This window comes from Labeo rohita, chromosome 14, assembly GCF_022985175.1.
Source record: "Labeo rohita strain BAU-BD-2019 chromosome 14, IGBB_LRoh.1.0, whole genome shotgun sequence".
Taxonomy (NCBI): Eukaryota; Metazoa; Chordata; class Actinopteri; order Cypriniformes; family Cyprinidae; genus Labeo; species Labeo rohita.
Window position 1 is genome coordinate 6,094,705 of NC_066882.1, and position 22,805 is coordinate 6,117,509.

Below are 22,805 nucleotides of genomic sequence, written 5' to 3' on the forward strand. Positions count from 1 at the left end.
CATAGCAGTGGTAGGAGAAGCCATGTGCCTGTATGATGGGCCCCAGTGATGTAGTGTAAATGGAGAAGAGGAGGGGTCCAAGAACTGATCCCTGAGGAACCCCAGTGACCAGATGATGTGCTTTGGATACCTCCCCTCCCCAGGCCACCCTGAAAGACCTACCTGTGAGATAGGATTCAAACCAGCGAAGTGGAATCCCTGTGATACCCAGTGATGAGAGGGTGGACAGGAGGATCTGATGATTCACTGTGTCAAAAGCATAAGCATAAGACGACAAAAGGCAAAGTAAACTGCATAAATAATTCAATTACATACTTAGAGTGTACAAATATTTAATTTAATTTTTTTGGTCAAGTGTAGTTACGCTACCAGCAAAACGTTTTTGAACAATACGATTTTTAATGTTTTTTAAAGAAGTGTCTTTTGCTCACCAAGCCTGCATTTGTTTGATCGAAAGTACTGCAAAAACTTTTTTATTTTTACTATTCAAAATAACTGTTTTCTATTTGAATATATTTCAAAATGTAATTTATTCCTGTGATTTTCAAAGCTGAATTTTTACCATCATTACTTTAGTCAGATGATCCTTCAGAAATCATTGTAATATTCTGATTTCCTGCTCAGAAAAACATTTATTATTATTATTATTATGTTGAAAACAGCTCAGCAGATTTTTTTCATGTTTCTTTGACAAATAGGAGTTTTAGAAGAACAGCATTTAGCTGAAATAGAAATCTTTTGTAACATTATAAATGTCTTAGCAATTTTAAAATTTATACTGAAGAATTTTATACTGAAGCTAATCTTTAGGTCTCGAAAAAAAATGTACTCCGTTGTTTTAAATATTGATAATAATAATTTTTTAAAAAAGGTTTTTTGAACAGCAAATCAGCATATTAGAATCATTCATATAGGATCATGTGACACTGAAGACAGGAGTAATGATGCTGAAAATGTAGCTTTGATGACAGGAATAAATTACATTTTAAAATATATTCAAATAGAAAGCAGTTATTTTAAATAATAAAAATATTTTGCAGTATTACTGCTTTTGCTGTATTTTGGATCAAATAAATGCAAGCAGAAGATAGTTCTTCAAAAAACAATAAAAATCTTCCTGTTCAAAACTTTTTCCTTTTTCATTGTTCTAATTTGGTTGTATATTCCATTATTACATTTACATGTATGCATATATACATTAGTAAAATTGATTAATAACACGATTAAAAGTTTTATCATATGTTTTTTGATCATGTGTAAAGCCAAAATAGCACTTTTCCCCACAACAGCAAGGTGAATGTATTTTAAAATCACTCTTTGTACACCAAAATGTAATACAAAGCCACAGTAAATATATAGTAATTTCAGGGTAACGTTAATCATTTCAAAAACATTTTCCTTTTATATATAAATATACATATACAGAATTTATAAATATTAACTTTCTAAATATAAAGAATGTGAATGTGAAAACAACTAAAAACCTGCCAAATGATAAACTAACTCGGCCTTATAATTTTAGGTACGTTTGTTTGTTATTGTACATTTCTTTTAATCAGGCACCATTCTGCGGCACCTAAGTAAGTTGTTTTATCCAATGAAATTGCAGCTTGTCTGTTTGGGGCGGGACCATTTAGCTTGATTTGTCATACTACTACTACTGGTGCTCCCAAAAATCAGAGATGGAGGGAAGAGTATCAAATGTAGAAATCTGTAATTTGGCTTATACAGGTAAATTTGAAGAACTTAAAAAATGCGTGTTGTCTGACAGCTCACTAGCGGCGAAAACAGACCAGGTATGTGGAAGTGTCGGTGCATATGCACAGTGGTTAGCATTATGCTATACTGAAGTCTATCCATTGATTCAGAGACAGCTGTCATATGTTAAAAGTGCTCTGAATGTTCCCGTGTCATACAGGACAGCAGGACTGCTCTGCACTGGGCTTGTTCAGCTGGTCATGTGGATATCGTGCAGTTCCTATTGGATCTTGGAGTTGAAGTGGATCTCAAAGATGATGTGAGTCAGCATTGTGTCATTCTTTAGTTCAGAAACCTTATTATACTGCATCAGTTAATGTTATTGTATTTAGAAAGAAACACCTCTCAGTGTTATTGCTGATCTCTAGTGCATTTAGATGTGTAGTTCATACATGACATCAATTTTTTTGTGGTTAAATGTCCAAATAGTAGCACCATTATACTTTGTCATTCACTGCATATCCTCTTGGTGGAGTTCTTTACCCTTTTATATCATTCCAGGCAAGCTGGACTCCTCTGCATATAGCAGCATCTGCTGGGAGAGAAGAAATTGTCAGATCCTTAATATCCAAAGGGGCTCAGTTGAATGCTGTGAACCAGAATGGTTGCACCCCACTACACTACGCGGCATCGAAAAACCGATATGAGGTATTATATATTTATATTTTTCTTTATATATATATATATACAGTGGGTACGGAAAGTATTCAGCCCCCCTAAATTTTTCACTCTTTGTTATATTGCAGCCATTTGCTAAAATCATTTAAGTTCATTTTTTTTCCTCATTAATGTACACACAGCACCCCATATTGACAGAAAAACACAGAATTGTTGACATTTTTGCAGATTTATTAAAAAAGAAAAACTGAAATATCACATGGTCCTAAGTATTCAGACCCTTTGCTGTGACACTCATATATTTAACTCAGGTGCTGTTCATTTCTTCTGATCATCCTTGAGATGGTTCTACACCTTCATTTGAGTCCAGCTGTGTTTGATTATACTGATTGGACTTGATTAGGAAAGCCACACACCTGTCTATATAAGACCTTACAGCTCACAGTGCATGTCAGAGCAAATGAGAATCATGAGGTCAAAGGAACTGACTGAAGAGCTCAGAGACAGAACTGTGGCAAGGCACAGATCTGGCCAAGGTTACAAAAAAATTTCTGCTGCACTTAAGGTTCCTAAGAGCACAGTGGCCTCCATAATCCTTAAATGGAAGACGTTTGGGACGACCAGAACCCTTCCTAGAGCTGGCCGTCCGGCCAAACTGAGCTATCGGGGGAGAAGAGCCTTGGTGAGAGAGGTAAAGAGGAACCCAAAGATCACTGTGGCTGAGCTCCAGAGATGCAGTCGGGAGATGGGAGAAAGTTGTAGAAAGTCAACCATCACTGCAGCCCTCCACCAGTCGGGGCTTTATGACAGAGTGGCCCGACGGAAGCCTCTCCTCAGTGCAAGACACATGAAAGCCCGCATGGAGTTTGCTAAAAAACACCTGAAGGACTCCAAGATGGTGAGAAATAAGATTCTCTGGTCTGATGAGACCAAGATAGAACTTTTTGGCCTTAATTCTAAGCGGTATGTGTGGAGAAAACCAGGCACTGCTCATCACCTGTCCAGTACAGTCCCAACAGTGAAGCATGGTGGTGGCAGCATCATGCTGTGGGGGTGTTTTTCAGCTGCAGGGACAGGACGACTGGTTGCAGTCGAGGGAAAGATGAATGCGGCCAAGTACAGGGATATCCTGGACGAAAACCTTCTCCAGAGTGCTCAGGACCTCAGACTGGGCCGAAGGTTTACCTTCCAACAAGACAATGACCCTAAGCACACAGCTAAAATAACGAAGGAGTGGCTTCACAACAACTCCGTGTCTGTTCTTGAACGGCCCAGCCAGAGCCCTGACTTAAACCCAATTGAGCATCTCTGGAGAGACCTAATAATGGCTGTCCACCAACGTTTACCATCCAACCTGACAGAACTGGAGAGGATCTGCAAGGAGGAATGGCAGAGGATCCCCAAATCCAGGTGTGAAAAACTTGTTGCATCTTTCCCAAAAAGACTCATGGCTGTATTAGATCAAAAGGGTGCTTCTACTAAATACTGAGCAAAGGGTCTGAATACTTAGGACCATGTGATATTTCAGTTTTTCTTTTTTAATAAATCTGCAAAAATGTCAACAATTCTGTGTTTTTCTGTCAATATGGGGTGCTGTGTGTACATTAATGAGGAAAAAAAAAATGAACTTAAATGATTTTAGGAAATGGCTGCAATATAACAAAGAGTGAAAAATTTAAGGGGGTCTGAATACTTTCCGTACCCACTGTATATATATCTTTTAATGATTTTTAAGGGAGTTTGTGTACTGATTTAATGCAGTTAAATAAAAAAAAGTTAATATTAAGTGACTAACATTGTCTGACTATAACACTATTGCCTGATTTTGCTTTATTTCATCGAAACAGTCACAACTGAGCTACTGCGTATCTCTATCTCTATCAGCTGTGTTTCCTTAATGAATAAACGTGTTTTTAAACAGATTTAGTGAGTCCATTAATCAATTATCCATTCAGAAAGACAGTCGCTTGCTTTATTCCTGAATGAATCAGCCGTTCGAAGGAATCAAATGAATTTTATGATTCAGTAATTAAAACCGCCACCTACTGGCAGTTTTAGTTTAATTTTTAAAGTATCTTCTTTTCAGTTATTTAAATCATTTAATATTTCTATATTTAAAATTTTATACTTAAAACATTAATCTCAACATGAATTTATGAATTTGATTGCACGCATGCCACCTCTGAGACTCATTAAACATATGCAAATACTCCTACAAGCCACTTTTGTGTTCTTCTGTGCCACCTCTGTAGTGCATATTAATAGTATTAATAAGTATTTATTGACTAGTTAAGGGTATTTATCTTCAGTTAAGAGTAAAAATAAGTTTGATATAAGCAAGCAGCGTATTCAACACCACAAACATGACAGCACTTAAGGAATCACCTGATCATAGCACACCTGATCATGTTTGCACAACCACTGCTATCAGCACTTTAGTAAAGTCGCATGACTCACATTTATGTGTATAACAGTTAATGCACCAGATTGCTTTAAAGCAAACATTTTTATAGTTTTCAGTAAAAAAAGCATTGCCAATGTCACTTTCAGTTAGAAGTGTAATTTGATTTTCTGCTAAAAAGCAGCTCTGTGTGTATATGAATATTTGTACAATATGTGTATCTCAATATTTTAACATATTGCAAAAGCTAAATATTAATCGATCAAAGCCTACGGATTAATCAAGAAAAAAATCATTGATTAGTCGATTAATCATTCTAATAAATGTTAGATTAATCATTTAACAAAATAATTGTTTGTTGCAGCCATATTAATGTATAGGGCAAAGAGGGAAACTGGACCGGTGTTCTCAACCATTTTGATTATATTCATTAATATAACAGACGCTTCATTCAGAAACGTACAAATGAGGAACACAAGTGATTGATCATGAGGAAGCAAAATTTCCATTCTGATGCATTCCACTTCCACGTCTGGCTGCCCCTAAGTTTTGAGGAAAGTTATTTTTTCTGGTAGTACTTAGAGAATCTCAGTTCCTATCACATTTGTTTCATATTTTTTTCCCTGTAAATTGTGAAACCATTTATATTAATACTTTCTTATTTGTTTTATGTTAATATATTTCCAGCTTTTAAAAATTATTTTAATTATATTTATTGAATTATTACATGAAATCTTTAGAAAAATGACATTTTTAATATTGTTTTTATATAAATTTTTATATTAATATTTTAACTTTTTATTCAGTTATATAAAATGTTGTTATATTAAAAAAAATTGTATAATAGGTTCTTATATTCATTTTTTTTATATTAATAGATTGCTAACATATTTTAAACCAGTTATATTTAATAATTACATTAAATCTTTCTAAAAATCATTAGCTTTTTATATTGATATTTTGTTATATTAATATATTGCCAGCTCTCACAGTTAGATTAAGTGATTACATTAAATCTTTCTGAAAATTGTGAACATTTATTTTTCTATTAATATGTTACAATTTTCTAATCATTATATTCAATAAGAAGCATTTTTGGTTACACTATGTACAGTCTCCTTGTTACAGCATAATTATACCATTGAGTACTCTTTAAGTACTGATATTAATTAACTACATGTACTTACTATATGGTTAGGGTTTGATTTAGGGTATGTTGAATGTAATTATGCATAATTCTTGTTATTACTATAGTAAGTAGTATATTTAACGTCTGTAACATGGGCACTGTAAAATAAAGTCTTACCGCATTTTATAATGTGACCCTGGGCTATAAAAATATATAGTATATACATATATATATATATATATATATATATATATATATATAAAAGACTTTTATATATATATTTATTAAGTCTTTGGTTCTTTTAATTGTGATGATTTTGGCTCACATTTAACAAAAACCCACCAATTCACTATCTCAACAAATTAGAAAACTTCATAAGACCAATACAAAAAACATTTTTAGTGAATTGTTGGCCTTCTGGAAAGTATATTCATTTACTGTATATGTACTCAATACTTGGTAGAGGCTCCTTTTGCTTTAATTACTGCCTCAATTCAGCGTGGCATGGAGGTGATCATTCTGTGGCACTGAGGTGGTGTGGAAGCCCAGGTTTCTTTGACAGTGGCCTTCAGCTCATCTGCATTTTTTTGGTCTCCTGTTTCTCATTTTCCTCTTGACAATACCAATTCTCTATGGGGTTCAGATCTGGTGAGTTGCTGGCCAGTCAAGCACACCAACACCATGGTTATTTAACCAACTTTTGGTGCTTTTGGCAGTGTGGGCAGGTGCCAAATCCTGCTGGAAAATGAAATCAGCATCTTTAAAAAGCTGGTCAGCAGAAGGAAGAATGAAGGGCTCTGAAATTTCTTGGTAAACGGGTGCAGTAACTTTGGTTTTCAAAAAACACACTGGACCAACACCAGCAGATGACATTGCACCCCAAATCATCACAGACTGTGGAAACTTAACACTGGACTTCAAGCAACTTGGGCTAAGAGCTTCTCCACCCTTCCTTCAGACTCTAGGACCTTGGTTTTCAAAAGAAATACAAAACTTGCTCTCATCTTCGGACTTCGGACCACTGGGCAACAGTCCATTTCTTCTTCTCCTTAGCCTAGGTAAGACGCCTCTGATGTTGTCTGTGGTTCAGGAGTGGATTAACAAGAGGAATACGACAACTGTAGCCAAATTCCTTGACACGTCTGTGTGTGGTGGCTCTTGATGCCTTGACCCCAGCCTCAGTCCATTCCTTGTGAAGTTCACTCAGATTCTTGAATCGATTTTGCTTGACAAGCCTCTCAAGGCTGCAGTTCTCTCGGTTGGTTGTGCATCTTTTTCTTCCACACTTTTTCCTTCCACTCAACTTTCATGCTTGGATACAGCACTCTGTGAACAGCCAGCTTCTTTGGCAATGAATGTTTGTGGCTTACCCTCCTTGTGAAGGGTGTCAGTGATTGCCTTCTGGACAACGGTCAGATCAGGGGTCTTCCTCATGATTGTGTAGCCTAGTGAACCAAACTGAGAGACTACTTTGAGGGCTCAGGAAACCTTTGCAGGTGTTTTGAGTTCATTAGCTGATTGGCATGTCACCATACTCTAATTTGTTGAGATTTTTTTATTTTATTTCTTAAATTAAGATTTATACATCATCTGAACACTAAATAAATGCGCTTTTTATTAATATATTGTTTGTTGGGATAGGTCAATATTTGTCCGAGATACAATTATTTGAAAATCAGGAATCTGAGGGTGCAAAAAATCCAAATATTGAAAAAAAATCGCTTTTAGAGTTGCCCAAATGAATTTTTTTGCAATGCATATAACTAATCAAAAATGAAGTTTAGATACATTTACAGTTGGAAATTTACAAAATATCTTTAGGGTACATGATCTTAATATACTTAATATCTTAACGTTTTTCGGCATAAAAGAAAAATCACTCATTTTGCCCAATGCAATGTATTATTGGCTATTTCTACAAATATACCTGTGTGACGTTTGACTGGTTTTGTGGTCCAGGGTCACATATATAACATAATTATGATGAATTGTCTGTTTGTTTGTTTTTTAACAGATAGCCCAGATTTTGCTGGAAAACGGTGCAGATCCTAATGCAACAGATAAACTGGAATCCACACCTCTACACAGAGCATCTGCAAAGGGCAACTACCGACTCATTCAGCTTCTTTTGAAAGAGAGCGCTTCTACCAATATTCAAGACTCGGAAGGAAACACACCACTGTAAGTAGAAGTGTTATTATTCTTTATTGGCTCATAATTATGTAAAATGCTTTCTCAGAACAGTTGTGCATGAGCTTTTTATTGTTTTTGCCAGTCATCTTGCGTGTGACGAGGAGCGAACAGAGGCTGCAAAACTCCTTGTGGAACATGGTGCCAGCATCTACATTGAGAACAAGGAAAAGATGACGCCTCTACAAGTGGCTAAAGGTGCCTTGGGATCTGTGTTGAAACGGATCGTAGAGGGTTGATGGACCCTGAGTATAATGCACTTGGAGCTGTTAATTAAGCTGCTGTTCAAGTATGATGGATACTTGTTTGTGAGAGTATTTGGAAGAAACACAGTACGCACAGATGTTTGCTGAAGAGAAGAATGATGTGGTCTCACTTTTTGGCAGTTTAAAACCTTGATTTGTTGGTCACTTTTCATGAATTCTATTAAGTACAAGAGTTTTAGACGTACAGATAACACTCTGATTATTATTTGTGTACTTCAGCCATGGACGCTTTATTTCTGCTAAACCTAAAGTTGATTTTGCTATTGGTTACTCACTTAACATAGTTTCTAGTTTTGTATTCCTGTGCGAAAATCACTAAACCATAGTGTATTCTTCCATCTTGATGCTTATTTTTTTATAATAAAAATAAATTGAATTGAATACAGTTTATTAGAGTCATATCTACATGTTTACAAGTAAATGACTCAAATGAATACAGAGCATGCTCATCATGTACACTACCATTCAAATGTTGTGTGGTCACTAAGATTTTTATTAGAAATGAATACTTTTATCAATTGAAATTGAACAGTAACACTGAAGACATTTATACTGTTTACATTAGATTTCCTATTTAAAAAATGCTGTTCGTTTGAGCTTTCTGTTCATCAAAAAATCTTTAAAAAATATGTTTTGTAGTTTCCACAAAATTAATAATCAGCATGATTTCTTCTTGAGCAGCAGATCAGCATATTACAATGGTTTCTGAAAGATCATGTGACACTGAAGACTGGAGTAATGATGCTGAAAATTCAGCTTTCCATCACAGGAATAAATAACATTTTACAATATTATTACTGAATGTAATTACTTTGTCATTCAGCTAGTTGTTTTCGCTTCCTCGTACTCTCCACTTCAGGCCATTTTTTTTTTCCCAAGGAAATATTGGATTTAGGCAGACTTCCTCTTACAACAACTGCTTTTAAATTGTTTGAGGTTACTTAAACAAAGGAACTGCTGACCAGAATATATTTTTTTTTAAATCTAATGAATGCATGTCATGCAATGCCATTTCCAGATGCCAGCTTGTCAGCAAAAGTTTCACCATGTAGGGTAGTGTTGAAGATAACTTCCTTAGACATTAATCCACTCTTTGCCGCAACTTCCCATAATGATATTGAACTGTGAACATAAAAACCCCCTTCACGCGCCATTCTTTTTACGTTTTGGGGAGTGGTTCACCTCCACTGAAACTGAATGGTGGTTACGGCCATGCATTCCAGTTCCAAATCCTGTATCAACCAATCCCATCTTATAGTTAAAAATAACCAGTGTTCCACTGTATGAATTCCATTCCCACAGTTACCATCCTGAAGTTTCTACAAAAATGACTATCTCTAGTAGTATTTCTGCAGTCTTACTTTCAATCACATTTGTTTCGTATAGCTGCTTATACTCAGAACTGGTTCAGTCAGTTTTAAAGAATCACATAAACTGTATGTGCCATATATATATATATATATATATATATATATATATATATAGACGTAACCCAGGTTTGGGGAGTTTTAGTTTACCTGGTTTCAGGTTGTATGATAATAGGTTTTTAAATGTGGAAATGAAGCTGGGTGCAAGTTTTTAGTTACGTAACTGAAACTGTGAATGGCTATGACAAAAATGTGGTCTCCTGTTACCAGCTGGTATGTATTCATTATGATTTTAGTGAATTCAAATAGTCCCATGGGCTATATAAAGCACATAATTTCATATACACTGTAAAAAACAATTTGTTGAGTCAACTTAAAATGATTTGTAACCTGGCTGCCTTAAAATGTTAAGTTCAGTCAACTCAAAAAAAGTTTATTCAACTTGAAATGTTAAATTATACTAAGTGACAACTTAGATATTTGAGTTGAATCAACCTAAAATTTTAAGGCAGCTGGGTTACTTGCCCATCTGTTAAGTTTAGCAAACACAAATATCTAAGTTACTTAGTACAACTTAACATTTCAAGTTGAATAAACTTATTTTAGCTGACTGAACTTAAAATTTTAAGGCAGCAGTGTAACAAATTATTTTAAGCTGACTCAACAAATTGTTTTTTATTTTTTACAGTGTACATTTTCCATTTCAAAATTACATACTTTTCCAGACTTATCTTTGTGTCTAACAATTAAAGATACTTTAATTTTTAATTTGATTAATTGTTTTAATTGAATTAATTTCATACTTTAACGGTACTAAACTAGTACTAACCAGTTTTGGAACTATTTAACTATTTTAGCTATTTAAAAAATATTAAATAAATGTGTTATTTATTAATGATGATAATAATGAAGTAAATAATACATTAAACAGCATATTCTGAATTTACAGTCCATGATCTATTTTGAGATACTTTTTTATATTTTTAATTTTATTATTATTAGTATTTTCCGCATTTAAAAATTTGCACTCTTGTGAAAACTGCAGCCTAATCAATGAAGATGTCACTGCACAATAAATTTCTTTTTTCTTATTTACCTTTTGTTAATTATAATGAAAGGATTCACGATCGCACAAAACACTAAAGCAAGCGCTGAATAAAAACTGTAGGTCTAGAGTTTCGAGCAGTCCACAGTCGTTAAAAAACCGAATTAACCCGATACTACCACCGGTCTTGCAGAAATGCTGATATCATTACATTTTTAAAACTTAGATACTGACTTGGTACCGAAGTAGGCTACTGTTACTTTTGACAACGCAACAGACAAGTCCGACTTAAGTAAAGTTAGAAATGCATGTTTTGTTTTGTTTTTTGTTTTTTTTTTTTTACTAATTTTACTAATTTTAAACAAATAAGACATAGCCTATACGTGTGTTTATTTACAAAAAAAAAAAAAAAAAAAAAAAAAAAAATTGCAAAATGTTTAATCAGAAATGCAGTAAGACTTAAGATCTGACATACACAGGGCAGTGGTGACACCTGAATAAAATCATTAATAATTCTACTTATCTGAAATGGAATTATATGCTTTCACGTTTATGAAAATGTATGAAAAATAATTTTTTGGAAATTCTTAGAAAGGGTCCTCTTTGCTAGAAATTGCGTTATTCCCCCTCTGTAGGTGTTCCAAGGAAAAGTCCCTGTAATATGCTGGTATAGAAAGCATCAAATTACTACTATAATTTTACCTTAAAAAAATTGCCGTTACTTGGAAAGTACTGGAGAGTCCCTTAATTAACATTCATGAGACGGCCACAGCCAATCGGTTATTCGAACTTCACAATACCTAATTAATATTCATAAGCCAAGTCTTCGCCCACAGTAAATACCAGTTTGGGGTGTCTCTATGGACGTATTTAAATAGTTTCCGCCCTCTGCGTTGCCTAGTACTTAATTTTTTGCTTCGTCCAAGGGCAGAACAGAGTGAAGCCTGTCGTCTTTCAAGCATTGAAGTTGATGTTCAGTCCACAACGCGTGGTAAGTAGAATTTTTTTCAGGTTTTTATTGATAAATAGAAAGTTCAGAGGAGCAGCATTTATCTGAAATAGAAACATTATAAGTCATCACTTTCACATCGTATCGTCTTTAGATCACTTTTGACCAATTTAAAGCATCTTTGCTAAATAAAAGTATTCATTTCTAAAATTTCTTTCCAAAAAGAAAATTATATATACAGACTGGTATAGTTTATAATTTTACAAAAGCATTTTATTTCAGAGAAAGGTTGATCTTTGGATCTATTCATTAAAGAATTTAAAAAAATGTTCTCAACTGTTTTAAATATTGATAATAATAATAATAATAATAATAATAATAGTAATAAAAATGTTTTTTGAACAGCAAATCAGCATATTAGAATGATCATGTGAAACTGGAAGACTGGAGTAATGGTGCTGAAAATCCAGGTTTGATCACAGGAATAAATTATATTTTAAAATAGAAAACAGTTGTTCTGAATAGTAAAAATATTTAAAAATTTGCTGTACTTTGGAACAGATAAATGCAGGCTTGGTGAGCAGAAGAGACTTCTTTAAAAAAAACAAACAAACAAACAAAAAACATTACAAATCTTACTGTTCAAAAGCTTTTCAGAATCAGAATCAGAAAGAGCTTTATTGCCAAGTGTGTTCACACACAAGGAATTGTTCTTGGTGTTAGGAGCTTCCAGTACAGAAAATACAAACATAGTACAGACATACATAAAGTTAAGGTAATAATAAACACTAATATTAAAAAAGAATATACAATAAATTATAAATAACAGTGGTAATAAAAATATACAGAAAGAAAAAAAAAGATGTCCATAGACAGAACTATGAATGTGCATATGTGCTATATACAAAAGTTTTGTTAAGTAAATACACATGACCAGTACTGAGGTGTGTTAAGTGTGGTTCAGGTGGGATATGGCTTGGGGGAAAAAAACGTTCTTGTGTCTGGCTGTTTTGGTGCACAGCGCTCTGTAGCGTCGGCCAGAGGGCAACAGTTCAAAGAGAGAATGGGCTGGGTGTGAGGGGTCCAGAGTGATTTTCTTAGCCCTTTTCCTGACTCTGGAGGTGTAAAGATCATGGAGGTTGGGTAGAGGGATACCAATAATCCTCTCAGCAGCCCTGACTGCCCGTTGTAGTCTTCTGATGTCTGTTTTGGTAGCTGAACCAAACCGAACCGACTCAATGATGGCCGAGTAGAACTGTTTTAGCAGCTCTTGTGGCAGGTTGAACTTCCTCAGCTGGCGGAGGAAATACAGCCTCTGCTGGGCTTTTTTCACAACAGAGTCAATGTGATTGTCCCACTTCAGGTCCTGAGAGATGTTGGTACCCAGGAATCTGAATGACTCTACTGGTGAGTGGGGGGAGAGCAGGGGGGTTCCTCCTGAAGTCTATGATCATCTCCACTGTTTTAAGAGTGTTTAGCTCCAGGTTGTTAAGACTGCACCAGACAGCCAGCTGATCAACCTCCTGTCTGTAAGCAGACTCGTCTCCGTCCTTGATGAGGCCGATGACTGTAGTATCGTCCGCAAACTTCAGGAGCTTGACAGAGGGGTCCTTTGAAGTGCAGTCATTTGTGTAGAGAGAGAAGAGCAGTGGGGAGAGAACGCAACCCTGTGGGGCACCAGTGCTGGTTGTGATAGTCCTGGATGTGAGTTTACCCAACCTCACTAGCTGCTGCCTGTCTGTCAAGAAGCTGGTAATCCACTGACAGATGGAGGTGGGCACAGAAAGCTGTGTCAGTTTGTCTGAGAGAAGGTCAGGCATGATGGTATTGAAGGCCGAACTGAAGTCCACAAACAAGATCCTTGCATAATTCCCAGTTCTGTCAAGGTGTTGCAGGATGTAATGCAGTGCCATGTTGACTGCGTCATCCACAGACCTGTTTGCTCTGTAGGCAAACTGAAAAGAATCCAGCAAGGGTCCAGTGATGTCTTTCAGATAGGCCAGGACCAGTTTCTCGAATGCCTTCATGACCACAGACGTGAGAGCGACAGGTCTGTAGTCATTAAGTCCAGTGATTTTGGGATTTTTGGGGACTGGAATGATGGTGGAACGTTTGAGGCAGTTGGGAACTAAGCACAGCTCCAGTGATCTGTTAAAGATCTGTGTGAAGACAGGAGCCAGTTGGTCAGCACAGACCTTTAAACAGGCAGGTTTTTACTGGTAGGTGTAATTTCTTCCTGTTATGAAAAGCTGAATTGACTTCACAATATTACTTTTTTACTGTACTGTACTTTTTCAGCAAATAAACGTAGCCTTGGTGAGCATAACAGACTTCTGTCTTAATTACTCCAAACCTTTGACTGCTAATGTCTGCATGTTTTTATTTAATTTTGACAGACTTTTTATTTTCTTTTTTTTTTTTTTTTTTTTTCCATTTTTTAACAGACATTTTGTTGCAATAATGGCGCACTCCAGTCAAGATGGTGAAATTGAAGCTGATGGTGCATGGTCATCCATGCCTAATCGTGTGAATTCCTTCAAACGTTTCCCCCCGTACTGAAGAATTTCCAGCTGAGCGATTGGCCCGGGCAGGCTTTTATTTTACAGGTCAGGCAGACAGGGTGCGTTGTTTCAGCTGCCATGCGACAGTGGAAGACTGGAACAGAGGGGATACTCCACTGAAGAGACATCAGCAAGCATCTCCCAACTGCAGGTTCCTCAGATGTGCTCACGGTGTGAGAAGCCCCAACTTCATTGAAAGCCCTGCTTACGACGAAGAGGCCGAGGACAGGGAGTTCCAGCTCCGCACAGGAGCGGTGGAGGATCTGTCCCTTTATCCCACTGTGCCACACATGAAGAGCGAAGAAGCTCGGCTGAATTCTTTCACCGATTGGCCTGCAGATGTTCCAGTTCAACCCGAAGACCTGGCAGCAGCAGGGATGTATTACATAGGACCAAATGACTGTGTGAAGTGCTTCACGTTTATGAAAATGTATGAAAAATAATTTTTTTGAAATTCTTAGGAAGGGTCCTCTTGGTTAGAAATTGCCTTATTCCCCCTCTGTAGGTGCTTCAAGGAAAAGTCCCTGTAATATGCTGGTATAGAAAGCATCAAATTACTACTATAATTTTACCGTAAAAAAATTTGCCGTTACTTGGAAAGTACTGGAGAGCCCCTTAATTAACATTCATGAGACGGCCACAGCCAATCGGTTATTCGAACTTCACAATACCTAATTAATATTCATAAGCCAAGTCTTCGCCCACAGTAAATACCAGTTTGGGGTGTCGCTATAGACGTATTTAAATGGTTTCCGCCCTCTGCGTTGCCTAGTACTCATTTTTTGCTTCGTCCAAGGGCAGAACAGAGTGAAGCCTGTCGTCTTTCAAGTATTGAAGTTGATGTTCAGTCCACAACGCGTTTTCTGACCGAAGGTAAGCAGACGTTAAGGTTTATGGCATCGCGGAATGTTAGCTAATGCTAACGCTAGTGCTGTACTTTAATCATAACAGCCTGTTTGTACGGTTAAGGTCAAAGTCCGACTCTACCCTCTGATGCGGCCTTCTTTTCAATGTTTTGCCTGCCTTGATTGTGCTAATGTTGATCGCAAATGCTGAAAAGCGAAAGCCTTACAATCCAATATGTAACACATGGACTGTCAAACCGAAACCATGTCAACCTGCCGCGTGTTACCGCAGTGTGCCATTAAGTACACATGCAGTTAGTATGTCATTTGCTATTAGTAAACCTTAAATTACATAATTGTTTTCAAGTTTAAAACGGTTGTTGTTATGACGGTTTCTAGCTGGACATTAGCTAGTGCTAATGACCGTCTAATGCCAGCCCAGCTACCCTCAGGTCATACCAGTTTAGGAGTTTGCAATTAATATATTTAAAATTTGTGTGTATGTTTATATGCATTTGTTTTCCTTGCTTATGACAGGAGGAATTTAATGTACAGAATGGCAGGGGATTTTTAACAGGACAGATTGAGCATTGCTCTGTATGCATCTATATGTTATGTTATACATTATATTTTAAGAATTCTTAGATTTAAAGAAAGTCTTAAAATAGGATGGAAAGGCGATGCTTTTTAAATGTAATTTACTTGCAGTTCAAATGCTAAGCTATAAAATGACATTAACATCTAATGCAAACATCTAGGAATTAATACTGACGTTTTGGGAAGGACATTTTTTAACTCTAGGAGTGGCATGTTGTGATGCATAGAAAGGTGTGATTATATCACTGATTGTCATGGTTGTGTCAAAAGGTGACGACATGAGGCACAGTCATTCCACTTGTTAAAAAAAGTTAAATGAGACATTTGAATTGTGTTATTAATGATGTACAACCACATGATGCAGTGATGATGGTTAAAATGTTCTTGAGCAGTAAGAAGCAGGGTGGATGTTATATCTGATTCACGCTACACATGCTGGAGGCGCTGCTCACACGTGACTGACAACGCCTCTTGTCTCTTAAAGTGGCAGAAAGTCTGAATGACTCTCCTGGTTATATTTTTTGGATTCTTTTAAAAACATTCCTAGCATTGAATTCCTGGTTCAAAGACTGCAGAACTCCATTCAATGTGTCAGTGAAGTACTGTTGGATATGAATCATGCACAAATAATGTGAACCCCCCACACACACAGGCGGTTTCACGTCAGCTGTAGAATGTTCTGATCAGCCCATCAGGTTCACAATGTCCTGGTGACTCAATTTGATGTTGCACTGTTGTTGTGGAAATGACATATGACCTCTTTCCTAACAGCATTTTTGAATGACGTAATGATTGATTTTTAAAAACTTTGCAATAATTACACAAAAGCGAGTATCAATATTATTGCTCAATCTTACCTGATCTTATTGATCTGAGCGACCACATGTCAGCACCCTAACCGCCGGCCTTAACAATCTACAAACATTGCTTTAGAAAATGTAAAAATAATTAAGTTGTTTATATTTTGTTGTTGGCATTCTGTTTTCTTAAGAACCTCCTCAATATATATATATATATATATTTTTTTTTAATGAAAAGTCTCTTATGCAATTATTTGATGAAAATTGCCATAATATTATAAAATAATATTACAATTTTTTTGTATATATAATTTTTTTTTAAAGATGTACACTACTAGTCAAAAGTGTTTGAATGTAAGATTTTTTTTTTTTTAAAGATGTCTCTTCTGCTCACCAAGTCTGCATTTATTTGATCCAAAGTACAGCAAAAACGCTACAGTTTTGAAATGTGTTTTCTATTTAAATATATTTTAAAATGTAAGCTGAATTTTTAGCATTACTCCAGTCACCTGATCATTTAGAAATCATTCTGATATTCTTATTTGCTGCTCCAAAAATATATATTATTATTATTATTTTTATTATTGTTGAAAACAGCTGAGTAGAATATTTTCAGGTTTCTTTGATAAATAGAAAGTTCAGAGGAGCAGCATTTATCTGAAATAGAAACATTATAAGTCATCACTTTCACATCACATCGTCTTTATCATCACTTTTGACCAATTTAAAGCATTTTTGCTAAATAAAAGTATTCATTTCTAAAAATTTATTTCCAAAAAAATATATATATATACAGACTGGTATAGTTTATAATGTTACAAAAGCTTTTTATTTCAGAGAAAGGTTGATCTTTGGATCTATTCATTAAAGAATCATCAAAAAATGTTCTCAACGGTTTTAAATATTGATAATTAATAATAATAATAATAATAATAATAATGTTTTTTGAACAGCAAATCAGCATATTAGAATGATCATGTGAAACTGGAAGACTGGAGTATTGGTGCTGAAAATCCGGCTTTGATCACAGGAATAAATTGTATTTTAAAATCTATTCAAATAGAAAACAGTTGTTTTGAATAGTAAAAATATTTAAAAATTGTACTGTTTTTGCTGTACTTTGGAACAGATAAATGCAGGCTTGGTGAGCAGAAGAGACTTTAAAACAAACAAACAAATAAACAAAAAAAACATTACAAATCTTGCTGTTCAAAAACTTTTGACTGGTAGGTGTAATTTCTTCCTGTTATGAAAAGCTGAATTGACTTCACAATGTTACTTTTTACTGTACTGTACGTTTTCAGCAAATAAACGTAGCCTTGGTGAGCATAACAGACTTCTGTCTTAATTACCCCAAACTTTTGACTGCTAATGTCTACGTGTTTTTATTTAATTTTGACAGACTTTGTTTTTTTTTCTTCTTTTTTAACAGACATTTTGTTGCAATAATGGCGTACTCAAGTCAAGATGGTGAAATTGAAGCTGATGGTGCATGGTCATCCATGCCTAATCGTGTGAATTCCTTCAGACGCTTCCCCCGTACTGAAGAATTTCCAGCTGAGCGATTGGCCCGGGCAGGCTTTTATTTTACAGGTCAGGCAGACAGGGTGCGTTGTTTCAGCTGCCATGCGACAGTGGAAGACTGGAATAGAGGGGATACTCCACTGAAGAGACATCAGCAAGCATCTCCCAACTGCAGGTTCCTCAGCTGTGCTCACGGTGTGAGAAGCCCCAACTTCATTGAAAGCCCTGCTTACGACGAAGAGGCCGAGGCCAGGGAGTTCCAGCTCCGCACAGGAGCGGTGGAGGATCTGTCCCTTTATCCCACTGTGCCACACATGAAGAGTGAAGAAGCTCGGCTGAATTCTTTCACCAATTGGCCTGCAGATGTTCCAGTTCAACCTGAAGACCTGGCAGCAGCAGGGATGTATTACATAGGACCAAATGACTGTGTGAAGTGCTTCTGTTGTGGGGGGCTGCTGGCAGGATGGGAGCCAGGCGACGATGCCTGGGGTGAACATGCAAAGCACTACCCAAACTGCTTCTTCATCTTGGGCCACGATGTAGGCAATGTGCCACTGCCTACACCTAGACCCAGGGTGAATGGTCAGAGAGCCTCTGTGGAGACTTTTGAGGGGCGTCTTGAAAGCTTCAGAGGCAGACAACATCCCATAGACCCTGAGAGACTAGCCAGAGCTGGTTTCTACAGCACAGGTAGCTGCTGTTTTGTTTCTCCAAGCTTAAACTAATCCTCTCATATAGCTTTCGAGAAATAGCTTTGTTTGATATATATGGAGAAGTTGGCATCACCCTGGTTCCCTTAACAAAACCCTGTTTTTTTCCACAGTTGGCAGAGTTAAAAGGCTAAATGTAGGCTGTAAATGGCCTATAACATGGTCACATGACTTAAAAAAAAAAAAAAACTTCAGGATGGCCAGAAATGCTAAAATACTCATTTGTTTCTGAGTTTTGGATTTTAAAAATGTGTTCTTTGCAGTACTCTGCTGGAAGAAAATGAACAAACTATTGTGGTGTTTGGTTATATAGGAGAACAGGACCATGTGCTCTGCTTCAGATGTGGAGGAGGAATGAAGGAGTGGATGCCTGATGAAGACCCTTGGGAGGAGCATGCCAGGAACTATCCAGGGTAAATTACGTTTTCATACATTGATTTGCATCTGCCAAATTTAACAAATATCCAGTATCCTAATGAAATGGTGCGGTCGAGCTCCCAAAAGCAGCCAGAGAAGTGGGTTATTGTGTTACAGCTGATTAAGTAGAATTAAATAACTCCATAATATTTTATAGTAAGTAAATTAAATTAATTTTGGGTAAAACGACAACAAAAAATTAATCTTTTAAACAGTATATAATAGTAAATATATAAATATATATATTATTTATTTATAGTTTTTTTTTTTTCTATTATTTGGTTTTAGTTTAGTACTTCAAGTTAAACTAAACTAAAATATTTTTTATGTTTTATTTTATTTTAGCTAACAATAATATCCATTTTCATACTGTACAGGTTATTGGTTTTAAGATTCATTAAATATAACATTTTACAGTATTTTAAATAAATACTGTTGTTCGTCTTTTAGTCTTTTTGACCCCAAATGACATTTGCTGAAAAAGAAATGTTCCCTTTATTTAAATGGCATGAGAATTTGTAAGCTAAATAAAAAAACTGTATTGATATCTGGTTGTATGTTAGTATGAAGAAGAAAAAAAAAAAAAAAGACCCCACATTGAAATGAATGGGGAAATGATCAAATTCATACTTTTTCTTTTTAATTTGACAAATAAAATCACTGTAGCCACCACAAAATACACGAAAATGAAGTGGAAACCTTTCCAGTCACAATGCAGAACGATTATGCTTGCACACACACCCAGTGATATTTCTGTAAAAAAAAATGCTGTTATATTCCTGTTATATGTATATATTCCTGTTCATTTTATTCTTACAGTAATGATTTTATAATCTCTTAATATAAATCTCTAGAGCCATCTGGTGGCTGTAGTTAGTTAATTTAATGTTTTTCTTTTCTTTTTTTTGTGAGTGTTTTTCAAATTTAGGTTTACCCAATTAGGTATTAAACTATGGCACATTGGACATGTTGTCCCTATGAATTAAAATTAGGAATGTGGGTCTTTTATAAAGTGAATTTTTCAAAATAAAAGCTGTTGTATAAAAACCTATTTAAAAAAAATTGTATTTGTATAAATAAAAAAAATATATATCATAAATCTTCCAAACGAACAGCACGTAAGAGTTAAATTAACTTTGTGTACATTATACAATGGCTAAGGCATAAATCTGTCCTTTATATTTATATTTATATTTATATTTATATATCCTATATTAACAGAAACAGCCACATTATAATCTCTAATGTAATCTGATAACTGATACGGTACTGATACATTGTGTATCCCGAAAGAAAATTGGTCCATGAATGGAAGTCATTCTGTGAAAATCATACAAAAAAATCTTGCCTTTTATGTTTGATTGATATCGTTACTGATACTTGAATCTAAAAACTTGCTTAGAAGCTATAATTTTTATCAAAATATTTTTGATATGGATCATGTGAGGTAAGCATTAACCCTAGTGAGAAATGTCTAATTGTGAAATTTATTATATTTGACCCACAGCTGTCGTTTCGTTCTGGCAGAAAAAGGAGAAGAATATATCAACAGCGTGCAGCTGAGATATCCAAATAGAGACCATTCAGTGAGTCATTAACTTTACTGTACACAGTCATTTGTACTTAAGTGAATATGTAGAATTCATAATGAAAATCCTTTTATTCTAATATAAGACATAAATCGTGTGCACTATATGTAGTCTTACATGTAATTTGCCTTTACAGAGATCAAGTCAGAATGGCTTTTCAAGTCATGAGAATGGTAAGCATTTCTGAGTTTAGTTTACTTTTGAATCCAATGAAGCTTTAACCGTAGTTTTTATAACTTTTGTCTGCAATGTCTCTGGAAAAATCCTGTCTTCACCAGATGTTCATTTGATTCTACTTTGTGTTCAGTAGCACAGAAAGTCCTGCAGTCAGAAATTGCACAAAAGGCAGTAGGTATGGGTTTTGACCCCATCAAAGTGGAGCAAACCATTCTGCAGAAATTACGTCAGAACACTGAGGGTTATACTTCAGTAGAGGCCCTTATTCAAGACCTCAGTGAACTGGAGAGTGAGAGTACTATACCCGAGAAAGCTGGCAAGTGCTTGTTTTGTTTTTTTTGTTTTTTGGTATGCAAGGGGCTTGTATCAAGTGAATTCCAACATAGTTTAAAAAAAAAAAAAAAAAGACACCCATGCTTTGCTTCAGGTTTTGCTATAAAAAAAATGTATTTACACTTGAATTGCCAATGTACATTTATTTTAATTTTTAAATTAATATTGTAAAAATCTAAATCAGTTTCAAGTACTTCCATGGCAGTTGGAAGATAAGTTTCATACATAAATCATTAATAAGGTAATACCATAAAATAAGAATATATGAACATAATATAAGCAGAGAACCATTTGTTGTTGCTTATGTTTAATTCTTTCATTCTGTTATTGTTTTAACATTTGTTTCTTACATATTTTCTACAGATGACCCCATGACGAAACTTGAGAAACTCCAGAGGGAGAAACTCTGTAAAGTCTGCATGGACAGTGACATTAACATCGTCTTCATTCCGTGCGGACACCTGGTCACCTGTCAGAAATGCTCAGAACCCCTGAACAAGTGTCCCATCTGCTGTGCCGCCATCACACAGAAGATCAAGACCTACAATGCCTAAATGACAAAGAGACCAACACTCCAAAAGAAACACTGTTGTTTATTCAAAGTGGCAGGGTGTAATCATTCCTAAATTTGCATGTAGATGTGTTTGTGTGTGTGTGTATATATATGTAGATATACATCTGTAGATGTACTAAACTAAAATGATATTTTATTTTTTCAGCAAGACTTCTGAATAAGCTGTACATACATGTTTGTTTGTTTCAAGGCAGGGACACTACATAATATATTGAAGGGACAGACATGTTTATTATATCTACCTGTTCATACCTCCTTAGCTGCTTCCCTCAAATACAAATAGTCTCAAATTGATGTAAATTACCACAGTGCCTTTTATGTAGACTACTTTTAATGAACATTTTGATTGTTTAACATTTCAACATAATCATGTTTTACAATTTGTATTTGATCTTTTATTTATTTCTTACAAAATAATAATTGCTTGAGACTTTTAATAATGTTCTAGTTTGATTCACCAGTCCAAACTTTTTCTTCTGAAACCTTTCTGTTGTCATAATTCCTTGAATAATGATTTTTTTTCATCCATTATAATGACAATAAAGTGGAATTCAAAGTAAGTGTTCTCTGTTCTGTTTCATCTGTCAGTTTTAAAACTGATAAACTGGAAAAAAAGGCTAAAAGCTGTTATGCTTACAGCAGAATACAATTCTCACCATAATATCTGACCGCTTAGAAGTTAAAGTATTTCACTTTATATATTTCATTCTACTGTGTTATATATTTTATGGGTTTTGTAAATGCTTCTGCAAGTGACATTTTGCTTTCAGATTACTAAACTGATTACTGAATGCATTTATTAAAAATACATTTGTTTGACAAATGTTCAGATATACACTACCAGTCAAAAGTTTTTGAACCGTATGATTTTTAATGTTTTTAAAGAATTCTGTTTACCAAGCCTGCATTTATTTGATCCAAAGTACAGCAAAAGCAGTTATATAGTAAAAATATT

The 22,805-nt window shown here is 35.2% G+C and overlaps 3 protein-coding genes across 4 annotated transcripts; all 3 read left to right on the plus strand.

Moving 5' to 3' along the window:
- The first annotated feature begins 1,628 nt into the window (after window positions 1-1,628).
- Window positions 1,629-8,743, plus strand: psmd10 (proteasome 26S subunit, non-ATPase 10). The gene is made up of 5 exons (XM_051127532.1): window positions 1,629-1,796; window positions 1,919-2,017; window positions 2,260-2,406; window positions 7,921-8,087; window positions 8,182-8,743. Exons 1-5 carry the CDS (start codon window positions 1,683-1,685, stop codon window positions 8,333-8,335), a joined length of 681 nt encoding a protein of 226 aa, XP_050983489.1. The 5' UTR covers window positions 1,629-1,682; the 3' UTR covers window positions 8,336-8,743.
- Window positions 8,744-14,171: 5,428 nt separating this feature from the next.
- LOC127176084 (E3 ubiquitin-protein ligase XIAP-like) lies at window positions 14,172-14,858 on the plus strand. Its single transcript, XM_051127533.1, is given in 2 exon segments — window positions 14,172-14,270; window positions 14,272-14,858. Coding segments are annotated over 2 exon segments (543 nt in total). The 5' UTR covers window positions 14,172-14,183; the 3' UTR covers window positions 14,728-14,858.
- Window positions 14,859-14,995: 137 nt separating this feature from the next.
- Window positions 14,996-22,410, plus strand: LOC127176082 (E3 ubiquitin-protein ligase XIAP-like). 2 transcript variants are annotated; one of them, XM_051127529.1, is made up of 7 exons: window positions 14,996-15,157; window positions 17,959-18,740; window positions 19,074-19,173; window positions 20,685-20,763; window positions 20,903-20,939; window positions 21,074-21,259; window positions 21,640-22,410. In XM_051127529.1, the coding sequence occupies exons 2-7, from the start codon at window positions 17,975-17,977 to the stop codon at window positions 21,828-21,830; spliced, it is 1,359 nt and encodes a 452-aa protein (XP_050983486.1). In that variant the 5' UTR covers window positions 14,996-15,157; window positions 17,959-17,974; the 3' UTR covers window positions 21,831-22,410. The 2 variants fall into 2 exon arrangements, with proteins under 2 accessions (XP_050983486.1, XP_050983488.1); XM_051127531.1 differs by having other exon boundaries at window positions 21,077-21,259.
- Window positions 22,411-22,805: the final 395 nt, after the last annotated feature.